Source organism: Clinocottus analis, unplaced genomic scaffold (genome assembly GCF_023055335.1).
Source record: "Clinocottus analis isolate CAN_PGR_092001 unplaced genomic scaffold, fCliAna1.0.p SCAF_3, whole genome shotgun sequence".
Taxonomy (NCBI): Eukaryota; Metazoa; Chordata; class Actinopteri; order Perciformes; family Cottidae; genus Clinocottus; species Clinocottus analis.
The window spans coordinates 20,827,179-20,840,284 of record NW_027176042.1 but is presented as its reverse complement, the minus strand read 5'-3'; the positions used below and the strand labels follow the sequence as shown (position 1 = coordinate 20,840,284).

The 13,106-nt window shown below is 43.3% G+C and overlaps 1 protein-coding gene across 5 annotated transcripts in view; it reads right to left on the bottom strand.

The window, feature by feature from the left end:
• Positions 1-9,073, bottom strand: part of anks1ab (ankyrin repeat and sterile alpha motif domain containing 1Ab) — a 49,694-nt gene extending 40,621 nt beyond the window's left edge. For 2 of the 5 annotated variants that reach the window (XR_011078619.1, XM_068595150.1), the window contains exons 1-3: positions 1,474-1,490; positions 819-920; positions 5-388 (exon numbers count right to left, since the gene is read on the bottom strand). Coding sequence is in view for 4 of the 5 variants with exons in the window: in XM_068595150.1 (XP_068451251.1) it covers positions 5-271 (267 nt within the window). In the remaining variant the exon portion in view is untranslated. Of the gene's footprint in view, positions 1-4; positions 389-818; positions 921-1,403; positions 1,550-9,002 lie in introns of those variants that run through there. The other 3 variants (XM_068595151.1, XM_068595153.1, XM_068595152.1) reach the window with 3 other exon arrangements.
• Positions 9,074-13,106: the final 4,033 nt, after the last annotated feature.

Genomic DNA, 13,106 nt, shown 5'->3' with positions numbered 1-13,106 from the left:
TTACCTCATCCCACTCCGAGGCAAAGGAGGGCATGCGCTCCATGGACGGCTGCCCAGAGCTGCAGTTGGACACGGACCCACGGCGGCCCGAAAGACATCCGTCGTCCTCTACGAGCGGCGGCGACGACGCCAACAAGTCAGAGTCCGACTTGGACAGGCTCCGAATCAGCCCCAGGTCTGCGGGTCGGACCCTGACAGAGTCCTGGAGGTCAGCTGGTGGATCCGGGCTCACGTGGGACGCCGGGTTGACGTCCTGCGTGCAGTCCGCCATTGTTTTGGAGCGGCCAAGTGCAACTCGGGGTTCCTCACCTTCCCGTAGTGATACAACTTGTTTTTTTATTGTCAGTCCAAAAAAAAAAAAAAAGAGGGATCCGGGATCTTTGTGTTCCTGAAAGACACAGTTAATGAAGTATAAGTAGACTTGAGGAACTGGCCTCCAAACTCATACAAAGGCCTCCTCCTTTGAGGGAAGGAAGCGTGGAAGTGAAAGATCTGTTGTGCTCAGAAACAATCATCACGGTCCACCCACTAGTTGTATCCTGTTGCCCTCCCCTTAGTGCCGGGCTGCCCCAAAGGACCCCCCCCCCTTTATCCTCTCTACTGCAACTTTTTGGATTCACTTTCCCACATTCACATTGTCTGTTATTCATGCCAGGCTGTGTATCTTCACAGTAAAGTGGTAACATACCGGGATGTAAAGAGTATATTCCCAGACCCGATCTAAAATAGCAGAGCAGCACCATAAAGCCTAATGTCTGACAGTTAAAAACTTCACTATCAGTAAAAAAAAAAAACTCCTCCTTTTAGCATCCTCTTACCTGCTGACTTGTGCAGCCCTGGTGCTTTCCCTCTGTGGGTTTTCGTGTGCGTCTGTCCTGTCCTGAGGTTGTTTCCAGACTCTCCAGGAGGACCGGCGATGTCTGAGGATCAGAGGACGGGAGGATCCCAAAGACCGGCGTTATTCAGACTGGCAGCTGGGGTAATCAGGTTACTGACGCACTGGGTGGCTGCTCCATTTTAAAGCAGGGAGAGTCGGGATTCCTCTTCTTCTTCTGTCTGTCAGGGTGTGTGTGTGTGTGTGTGTGTGTGTGTGTGTGTGTGTGTGTGTGTGTGTGTGTTGGGGTGTGTGTGTCTGCAGGAAGCTGAGGTTACCGAGTTGAGCTTAGTTTTGTTATGTTAGGGCAGACATTACTTCTTTTTTTTAACCAGCATGGATATAAAGTGACACACATGACACAGCTGGGGCTAATTTTAACTAGTTTTAATACTGCTGTGGAGACGGATATATAACACATCGCACTTCATCAGTGCATCAATTTTGTCTGAATAATTTGAAACTAAAGCTTTAAAAATCAATTAAAAAAAAAGTAGAGAGTGCAAATACTCAAGTGAAGAAAAAGTACCTCGCAGTTCAAGTACTTGAGTAGATACTTTGCGCTCTATCTCTCCATCCATCAACGCTTCTTGGCGTACCTCTGCAGGTGTCAATGTTCTGAAGTGTGGCAGAAGATTTAGGTCGACGCCTCTCCTATTTTCCTGTGGGTGGACCCTGCCTGACCAGGAGCTTCGGCTCCAACTCGCTTTCATGCACATCATATTTCACCGTCACAGCTCCCGTCGAGGCCGAAGAGACACGGAGAAACAGATTTCGATGCCAAAATCACTAGATTACATAGATTTTCTACACTTCTCCGTGATGTACTGGAGAACAAAAAATATCACGGCGATATCATCTACCAAGCCGTGAATGCCATAAAGTGTGTTTTATTGTGTCTTGGCTTTAAAAAAAAAAAAAAAAAAAAAAGTACTCTCGGGTTCTGCAGAGGAGAAGAAAAAAACACACACACACGAAAAATTATGAAATGCCGCGATGGGAGGAATGCAGAAACGGTTCTCACACACACTCTGTGCTATTCATGACTCCCCTCGAAGGGAGTTGACGCTGACAAAAGAGACGCTTGTGAGCCATCCTTAGCATTCACAGGCCGCCGCCGCCGCGCACAGCGCGCCTCTGTGCCCTCAATCAGCCGAGTTCCTTGCATGCTCACCTCTTCCCTATGGGCAGCGCTGGTTATGTGCATGACAGAAAAGATCACATCCTTCACTCGCCAAGGAGGGCTCACACAGCAACACACTGCTTAGCTGGCAATAACAACAACAACAACAACAACAAACAAAAAAAGCCACATCTAATGAAGCAAGTTGAATTGCACATTTAATGATCTCCATGACTGCGATGGGGATGAAACAGTTTAAGATACCCGGCGTCTTCTGTGCCATTTTTAAAACAATAGAGGCTCTGGAATACGACATGTCTCGGGATAATGATGTCTTCACGCCGTATTAGAGCGACTAAAATAAAACATGCATCCCCTCCTTCAGCTGGCTGGCTGCTGAGCCTCGGGCTGAAGACAGTGGTGACTCATGAACACTCTTCCCCAACAAAGACATGCACACTGTGCAAGTCACAGGGAGACAGCGCATACAGTACACACACACACACACAGACACAAGAGTGCAATGTTTTCATGTGCACTCTTTGTGTGTGTGTGCTTCTAAATTGTTTGTGCTCCCTGACGCACGGAGGCCTTTTTTTTTTTTTTTTTTCCAGGAGTCGTGTGCGTATTTATGATATTTTTCCACCTGCTGTTTGTGTCCACAGGTCGACAATTGATATTTTCAATAACACTGCGCTAGTTCTAAAACCCGCTTTCGCCCCCCCCCCCTCCCCTACAGCTTATAAATCATTATCCTTCTCTGCAATTTGGTGCCCCGCAGTCCCCACCTGATCAGCCGTCATTGCGGAAAAAAAGGAGAACGAGGCCACTGGGTAAAGCTCTAATAAAGTTAATCAACCTTGGAAGCTATTAACTTCAAATAGGCTGCAAAACAAATCTGCAAGTGGCAACAAAACTGCAAATCAGCCTCTAATGAACATCGTACACATGCTGCGTGGTTGCTCCCTGTATGTCTGGGAAACCTACAAACCTAAATGACAGTTGCGCTCTCTGAAGCCCCGTCTTGCTTTGCCGGGCTCGTGTTTTTCTCCCTCGGAGAGTTTGAGCGGATGTTAACCTTTAAGGTCATCTGTTCCCCGAGGCGGCACGGGAAGCCATTCAGCCCAGATTTCATTTTCAGAGCCCTGAAATGTGGGAATCAAAGGAATAAGAACGTGCGAGGTCAAGTGATGCGCGAAACACTACAAATAAATAGATCATTCGCAGTCTCACAACACATATAGTGTTAGCATTTCGAAGTAACCCCATAACAAGGTCAATATTCAGCATTAAAGCTGAGGTTATGTGCATTGTTTTGGAGACATCTCTCCTCAGACATCATCGAAAGCAACTTCAAAGTCGAGGGCTGAAATAAATCGCTTCAACGGAGGCTGCGGCGAAAGAACACGGAAAAGAAAACGACCTGCTGTTAGCTCAGAGTGGCGAAGGACGCCGCTCCCGCGAAAAAAGCTTTTCCGACAGACACGAACAGGGCTGACCTCTCAGCGGGGGAAAACGTGAGGGCAAGTGTGCACGGCTGAGTGGAGACGTAGCGCTGGATATCCATCAGTGTTTGGAGAGCGGGAGGCCGGAGGCTAGAGATAGCATCTTTCCTCGGTGTCGGACTGGGTTTAGTTGGTAATCTCGCTGGGGTTAGTCTGTCTATTCCCTCAAATTCCCTCCTCTCGAAAGCATCCGCAACATCCGCCGGTTACAGTGAACGTCGACGTGATGTTTCCCCGCGGAGACGGGATCTGACAATTCTCCACTGGTCTCGAGTGGTTTACCGGCATGTTGTCTCAACATTTGTTGGATGCATTTGAAGATCGGAACAGACATTCATAGGTTCGAGCCTTTTGAAAAACAATCCCCCCCCCTGAGCGATTGTTATATAAAACTGTAAATCATAGGTTGTTTTATGATATATTTTTTCAAAATAAATGCCCAAAACTGCTGTGTTTGGATGTATTGAACACCATTAGTAATATACAAGTGAAATATAGGGTTTGGTACGTGAGAAAATTTAAATAACCCAATGAGACCTCGTCTGCATTTTGTGGACTAAAATCCTCTCTAACTTTGTTCTGCTTCACTTTATCAAAGTCAACCTTTGCAGAGAGAATGTTCACATGTTGTGCTGTGATTTGGGAGAAGTTTAGACCTTACAGCTGCATCATTTCAAAGAAATAATCATCCTGAAAGTGCTTTTTTTCTAGGCGGACCTGAAACATTTTCATTTTTGCTGTGTGTCATCTTAATTTATTCTTAACCAGTAACATATAAACTGTTATTGTTACACATCTAAAACAAAATCTCACATGTGTAGCCTTTCATTATAACACCAAAGTTATTCAAATAGCCCAAGAGGTCGCAGAGATGCACCCTTTTTAGTTTGGCTATGCAGTTTTCGAGGAAAGGGCCTAAAAAAAGGATGGATTTATCCCGATGACTTCGGGCAAAGCCTCTCACTTATTCAGCGATTTATCTGGACACCTTCCCGAATGGATTGGCACAAATTGTTTTTGTACATTCACGTCCTGCAACGATGAAATCAAAATTTAAACCATTACTTTGTTTTATGACTGAATATTTCCAAAATAATTCTGTGCTGTACTTTAAGTTGTATGCAAATGCTCGCCTTCTCGCGTGCTGAGCTCAGCTGAACGTTGCAAACAAGCCCGCGCTTTATCATCATTCGTGTCACGGTTCAAATAAGTGTTGATAACCTGCAGATGCCTTTGAACAAGAGGCCTTGTTGTGACAATGCCCAATAGAAAGCGCTCAATCCTGAGCGGGCACATTCGTGCATTGTCGCCAAGAATTCTCACCTTTTTAAACCTGGTTACATCAGTGATGTTATTACAGCATTTACTCTGCATCCATATCAAAAGAAAAACATTTTTTATGGAGAGGCGAGGGGGTGAGGGGGGAGTTTGGTCAGAAAAAAGATTGCTTGCTCTTTTCTGGCGTCACGTGTCACAACAACCGCTGCCGGCCACGTCGGGATAAAGACAAATTTAACAGATAAATTCATGCATGCTGGAAAGATGCGAATCAAAGCACAGCTGCAGTTCATTCACTTACAGACGATGGCATGAAAGAGAAGTGTGTGTGTGTGTGTGTGTGTGTGTGTGTGTGCGTCACGCAAGTGTGCGATCACCTGCAGCGTGAGCACACGCATGTGTATGTGCACGTACGGAGGAGTAAATGTTTGTGTTGGAGCCGGAGGCGCGCAGCACTTCCTGTGTTGGGTTACTGCTCTCAGTGAAAACAATGGGCACAGCTCTGTGGTTCTGAATTTCCCTTCAGGGGGGGTGATGATGACAATCGCCACTGACACAGTGGTTAGTTGTTAGTAGCACTGTTTTCATTGCAGTATGTAGAAAGAAAAAAAAATCTAATAACTAATTATACACTGAGTTCTATCAAAAAAATAGACTCAATGGCGCCCCTGGTGACAATTACTTTGAATTACAACGTGGTTACAGGTTAAAGAGTCAAGTCAATGTCGTGTTTAATCACAGAAAATAACGCTGAATGTAATAATCGATGAGATCAAGTGATGAGTAACTCCAATAGCATCATTTGAATCCATTATGTGATTGTGGAAGAAAGGCAGAAGTAGGCCGGAGCAGCGAGAGAGGACACGCTCAGGGAATGTCACTGCACTCAAGACGGGGATGCGACATGAAAGCTGACACTGAAGGACTTGTAAAGAAATAGTGGAAGAGGAGCAATACAAGATTCGTCCAATTGTGGAACTGGAAACTGCGGAACAAAGGAAAAAGAGGACGACTTCCTAAACTGGACGAAAACTTGAGACTTGTCTGAAATCAGACGACCATGTGCTGAACGATGGGATGTATTTAAGGGCCCGTTTCGTTAAAAGGTACTTCAAAGCATTCTTCAATTTGTAATCGTGTTTGCGTTACTTCATTTTTTTAAAAACCGGAACCGTTAATTCGGCTCAATTAGGATGACGGACTTCTTAGCCTGAGGAAGGGCCGTTACAACGCCTTCAACATGGGGAGAAAATGAAGGCGAGGCACATTTAAATTCAGACGGAAAAAGAAAAAGGACAAAGGGGAATGAGAGGAGAGCTGCTCGAGCGAGCGCTTCTGATGGAGCTCGCCGACCCCTTAATTAATCCACAGATAATGCTGACGGTTCACCGGCGGGTCACTTTCGGCGTAACACCGCCGTGATAGTCGTCCTTGACAAGCTCCATATCCAGAGAGCACCGGAGACGTATGGCCTAATGATAGTAATGATATTGGCAGTCATGAATCAATCAGACATGCTTGATATATTCAGCTGAGGGTCAAAAAAAAAAAGTATTCTCAGGAAGGCGATAGCGTCAGACAAGCCACTTCCATTATTAGACGGCTCACGCAGCACTTTGAGATAGATTAAGAGCCCACACGGAGAATAAAGACATCAATCACTGCTCACAGTTGAGGGAACATCCGGCTATAAAAGAGGAGCTTGCACGGCGTCAAGGTGCAAAATACAACATGAACGCCTTTTTTTATTATCAGGTTGCACTCGTTGTTGCACAAACAATGGACACTGTCGCAAATCTCCTGGAAAAAAAAAAAAAATTCTTTTCTGGAAATGTGTTGCTAGGGCTAAATCTGCCTTTTATCTTTAGATACACAGCGCTTAGCCAAAGGCTTTTAACTTTGTGGATTTTCAAAGAATTTAGAGAGTACGAATCTTTGCTTTCCTTAAAAATAGACCCTGCCCTTAACTCTATATTGAGCACATTTTTAGAAGCAATTTGACTTGTTGCTGGAGTAAAAGGCAAGATGGCACTCTGGTATTCAGTCCTTTCTGTCTCACTTCTGTTAAAAGGTGACATCACAAGAGTTTTTTTTTTCTTTTAACCTTGACTTACCTGCTTGTTCTTATTTTTAGAAAGAAAGTTGTTGTTGTTTTGCGCACAAGAAGTGTTATTTCTTTAACTCGAAAAATCTCAGTCAATCATAACGACAAATTTGAAAACGAGATCCGACAACATGATCGCTCATACGGCAGTAAAAATAAATGTCATTAAGTGGATGGAAATCTTCCTTGGAAAAGGGTTGAATGTGTTCAATTAGTAGAGAGCTGACCAACTGCAATCTTTGGCAAAAAGAGAGCCGTAAAGGACAATATACACTCTCGCAACTACAACTGTGGCTGGCCACGCAGTTGCATCGACGGACTCGTTTTGGTTGATAGTTCCCGCCTTTTCCATACGCCAGAACATTAGGGTGCGCAACGAGCGTTTAGAATCGACCTGCACACCGACGTTCACCGATATTAAAAATGGCAGTATTATGCTATGAAACCGTGAAATGCGAGACACAGAAAGGATGTGGTTAGCAGACCAATCACAGTCTTGCGGGCTGCAAACGGCTTACGTAGCTTTGTCGTATAGTCCGACATTTTGGGCGACGCTAGCAAGCACGCAAGATGGCTGACGGGACTACGCAAGGGGCCCTTACGGATCTTGCATCTCTGCGTAAAACCAGAGTATAAAGGACCCTTAAGCAGAGAACAATGTAGTGAAAAACAGTCTCTCGCTAACTCTGATAAAGACGAGTTCTGCTCATTTCCAGCAGGAGCCGAGTCGCTCAATCAAAAGCCATTACATGCATGAATGAGACGGTAACCGATGATGGGTCTTTCAATGCCACCTTGGGCGCATATTGACTGGCGGGAGCGAACAACAGAAATTTACTCGAGAGACGCTCGATTGCAAAGAGAAGTTTTCCGATAGAAACAATTTGGGATACACGAGGCAGTTTCGTGAACGCCTGTAAGGCTGCACAAAGAAGTGATTTGTGAAGCTTTTCTCTCCTCTCTGCTCGTCTGGTATATTACGGATAAAACTGCACATTCATTCTGGATTAATCACGTACAAGTGTTGAACTGAAGGTTTTTTTTTTTAGATTGTCCACTCTTCTCCCAAGACTGACAGAGACAGAGAAAGTGTGAGGAGTGAGAGAGAGGCCGCAGCCACGTTTCCTTCATGGCTGCACAAGACACGTGCACGACAGTTTAAACTCAGAAATCCATTACGACTCCTTCTTCTGGAGCCGGGCTACATATTGTCATCTTCAGCTGTAGGCTAACTATAGTGTGAACCAACACTTCACATTACTTCCATCCGGTCGGAGATACAGAACACGTAAATGGAGAAAAACTTGCTTCAGCAGTTTTGTTCTTTCTGGAAAAGCAACCCATCGAAACTTGTTTTTTTTAATAACTGTATTTTAATGAGACCACTGAACTCTGTCACAAGCTGAATAATGTACTTTTATTCACTATTTGGGTGGGCCTACTGTCTACATCTGTAAGTTCCCATGTGTAGCCTTTATTTGTCTTAATAATACAAATAGAATAAAGAAGTCTGAAATTTCCATGTTGCCTTTTTTGTCTGATTATTACAAAATATCCACAAACAAAATGTCCATTCAGCTATTGTTTTACATTTCTTATAGGAAAATAAATGGTATTTTGCGTGGTTACAGTGTCTCTGTCTTGCTGTGTGTGTCTATATATATATTATTAATATTTATCTATATTAAATCAGTAACTATCAAGCTCACAAATGGCCTGAAGTCCACCTGTCAAACCTTGAGAGGTCACGGAGCAGCTAGGCTAGTTACGTTAGCTTAAAAAGCTAACGTTGTAAGCTAACGTTGCAGCTTTTTCTCCCCTTCTGTCATCATGATTAGATTTAGCTCCTGCTTCCCTTGGTTATTTATGTTAAAACACTGAATTATCAACATATCAGTTCATAAAAAGTGACATCAGCTAATAAAAAAATGAATTAACAGAGAAAGTGTAGTGTTAGCTTTAGAGTGCAGTTACTGCCTTTTGACTTAGTCTTTAGCTCTTTTGTATTGAAAGACAATTTAACATGCCTTTTTTTTCTTCTTTTTTAATCTACACATTTCATGGAATAATATATTTGTAAAACAGAAGTCACACGGTCAGTTCCTCATCTCAACTCACCTTTTTGAGCAAATACAGTTGCATATTTGTAGGGCTCACAACAAAAGTATATCCAACCATATTTGGTGTAGTTCTAGGAGTGTTGCAGAAATGAACAATAACCTTCAAACGCATTTCCAGCTTAAGAGGATAACTGTGTGTTGTTTTAGATCAGGAATCAAACACAACTGGGACAAGAAGTGCAGCAAAGCCCAAGTCAAATACACAGGCAAAATGAGGTTTAGACCACAACAAAAAAAACTAAATGATCTTTGTGGTAGCACATCAGATATGGGAGAGGGACAGTCTTTAAAGGGAGACATTGTCAACTGCTTTAATATGCATGTATGGATAAGAACCATATGTTTGAGGTGATGAGGACTCTGATAAAAAATTCACATCCTTAAGTTGGAGGTGAGGTTACATGAAATATTCATCAAGGCAAGTTAAGTTCTAAATTTAGACGTTCGGAATTCAGGGAAAAACAAAAACACTTCACTTTTGCTTCTAAAAATGACCTTTTACTGTCAGTATGCACAACTGTGACAACACACTGCTTCTTTTTAAGTTTTCTTTTAGCAAAGTTGCATCAAAATGACTCAAAATTCACAGTAAACTACAAAAAAAACTATTTTAATGGCTAAAAAAACTCACCTCCAACTTCATGCATTATCTTCTGAAACTATAAAATGATCATCATCATCATGTATGTCTGAGTGCTTAATATTCGAGCATCACAGTTGATGCTAACCTGCTGATGGAGGTCATGTGATGCGAAGAAATGCCCCAAAGTAGTTTGTTTTCCGAGGTTCAGACATAACGGTGCTGTGTCGATTGTCAAATCTTTAATAAAAGGCATGAAATGCTGAAAATAAGAGATGGAGTAAAACTTCAGGCAGATCATTTGAGTACTGGAAAACATAAACCATGAAAACTTCACAGGATCCAGATGTTTTCAGTTTAATTAGACAAATAAACCACATAAATCCTTAAATAAACAAATACCTACTGACTTTTTGACACGTTACACAAACTCAAAAATGTGTGTTGAAAATACAGGAGAATTTCAGTTCAGTGATTTCCAATAAAAACTCAAAGAGATCATTTGGACATCTCCCCTCGGACCCCGGTGTTCTTATGAACACTTGTGTCAGTGTCCGGAAAAGAAAAGAAAAAACAGCCAATAGTTTGTCTGTCCTTTTGACTTCGTTGAAACTCCGCTGTGGAAGTACAAAATACTCAAACGCTGACAAATGAATATTTAACAGGGCTATTTATAAAGCACGGCGACGCAGTGGAGCAGGTGAAGGAGAATCACTGTCGGCGTCCAGCTGGCCCGGTGGCAGGCCGCCGCCGCCGCGGGGCGGGCTAAAGACGGCTCATCCTGAAGTAGGGCGCCTAACAATGTTACGTGCGCTCAAAATGTTCACCCAATGGCGGGCGAGTGACTAATTCCTAGTCACGTTTAGACTTTTAGCTCATGGCGTGCTGTTATCTCGCTCAAGGACACTTCGGCAGGCCCGCCGGAGTTCGTTTGTGGCCATTGAATCTTTTTTTTTTTTTTTTTTTTTTACCCTCGCCGCTCCGTCTGCCATCCAGCGATGTTTTTTGCACTGCGTCGACAGTCCATCAAATCCCGTGAGGAATAATAACGCCGTCTCTCTTCCTGGTCACTTACAAGGCCACTGATCAAATTAGCCTTAATTTAATCTATCTGGATGTCATTCATTTGCTTTGCAGTCGGGGCGTCGCGTTTCAACGTCTCAGTGGAAGGAGGGTAATGATAATATATGAAAAGAGTCTTTTGGGATTTTAACTGACACAAAGTACTTTAACACACACACATACACATACACATATGAGGCTCTAACACGTACAGCTGTGTTTTTGCACAGCCGGTTTGTGAGAGATTAGATGTACGCTTCTGCTTTGTTTTTCTCAGAGACTGTACATCTGTATCGGCCCGCAGGCCCATGGGAGCCCCTGCTGGCCGACACAACTGCTGTTGGAAACGAGCAGATTCGAGAGGCTCTTCCCCCTCGGGGCCGGGGGAAAATGGATATTGATCTGGAGCCATGACTAAATGGATTAAATTACAGGGTAGAGCGTTGGTAGCAGAGAGAATGAGACGACGAGAGGGAGGAGGAGGTAGAATAGAGGTGGAGGGAGAGACAAAAGGGAGGAGGAAACGGGGAGTATTGAAAGATTCCAGTAAAGTCTTCGCCTCGGAGCCGGCCTTTTCTTTTCTCTCTCTCTCTCTCCCGATTCTTTTCATCAGCAGCCCACCCGGCAGCCCGGCGCAATCACGGCGTACTCCTCAGCATCCTCCTGATCTTTCTGCAGTCTGGAGCCAATTGGCTTTGGGGAGGGGAGGGGAATCAACAGTCGGGGGGATTATCATTTTCCATTCAATCGAGGCTGTTGACTGTGCCAACTGCATGCTGGGAGCAAAAGCTGCATCGTCGTGAATACAGAAACCCAAAATGATCCTTCGGAGGATGTAAATCTGGCCGGCCGGGCGGTCGCCTTTCCAACCTGTTTGGTGTAAACAGTTAATCAATCAGCTGTCCTCCTCAAGCTGCCTCTCCTGCCCGGCCTTGCAGGCTCTCGGGGCTGCAGAGAACAGCCTTCCAGGAGCCTCTCCAGCTGTATATTCTGGATATTAAAGCGTTCACTTGTACGACAGGAATATCAAAGAGGTTTGAGTGAACTGCACTGTAAAAAAAAAAAAAAAAGAATTAAGAGTTATCCAACTTCTTCTTCTCTGAGCTTGTTTCGAGTGTTCAGGACATGTACAAACACACTTCTGAACTTTTGAAAACAAATCATTCATTCCCACCGAGTCCGTAGCTTTTAGAAGATTACTTCACCGTCCTGGTTAAAAACTCAAAAGACTAACAATATCCATGGTGATGATTATATCGCGCTTTTAAAAAGGATAGATACTCCATTGTTAGTTTAGCTTGCAAAAGATCAGGTGAAGACATTAGGCTTCAGCAGCGTAGAGTAGGAGGGAATAATAATAATTTTGTAATAAAAAGAAAAACAGTAATTCATTTTGAGCTGCACAAGCCTACAATCCACCTCAGATACACTTTAGAATATATTATTTGTACAAAACTCCAACACTTGCATTACAAACACGTTGTGAACGGCTCTTTAAAAAGTCAGTAGAGGACCGATAAGAGCAAGCAAGAACTTTAACGCCAATGCTGTGCATGCTGGGAAGTATTTCCCGGTAAATTAACACATTTTAGTTTCCAAAATGACTTAATTAGAGCTGATTTAAAATGTACAAACGTATCCTATTACACTGATTTAATGATAAAAGATTGAAAAAAATAATCTCAAATTAACGAAACTTTACGACTTTATATTGAAGCCCTTATAACGACTAAGTTATCAGGTTAAGTTTTGATCCCACAGCTCGCAATCCTTATTTATACAAAAATATATATATTTTTAGAGTGCAACACACAGCAAAAGCAACATCAAGGGACGCCGTTCGCTCCCAAAGGTCACTTCTAAATACTTTTTTTTTTGTTAGTTTCCAAACCACATTTTCCTGATCTAACATTCACAAAGCCCTCCAGTGTCTCCCTCCTGTAAAATGTATTAAAATACATATTCCTCATGATCGTGGCTCATTTCCTCAACTCCTGAGCTCTAATCATAAACACTTTCCTCCACTCCACTTCATTCCCTTCAGGGCAACGCTCCACTTCACGGCTAGATGGAATATTCATAAAGACTCTTCAGACGTCAGATGACACACGGGCATCCGCCTATATGCTCGACATATGCATAAAATGTGCATTAACATGGTTTTATTCCTGTCTCGCTGATGGAGAGTGGATGTTTATAGTGCTTTTAACTGAGTCCAATCCCCAGAGTGGCCATCAGATTTCATGTAATCCACCAAAGTCTCTTTGAAGATCACAATTTACAACCCGCATAACTGACAGATACCAAAAAAAAAAAAACACGCTCTGATGCTGCAGAAGCAGAACAGTTTTTGGATCGTCTCTGCAGAGCTTTCCAGCCGGTCTGCAAGTATAGAAATTGGCAAACACAGCATGAAGCATATGGCTTTTGCCCTGCCCTCTCCCCCCTTCTCTTCCTCCT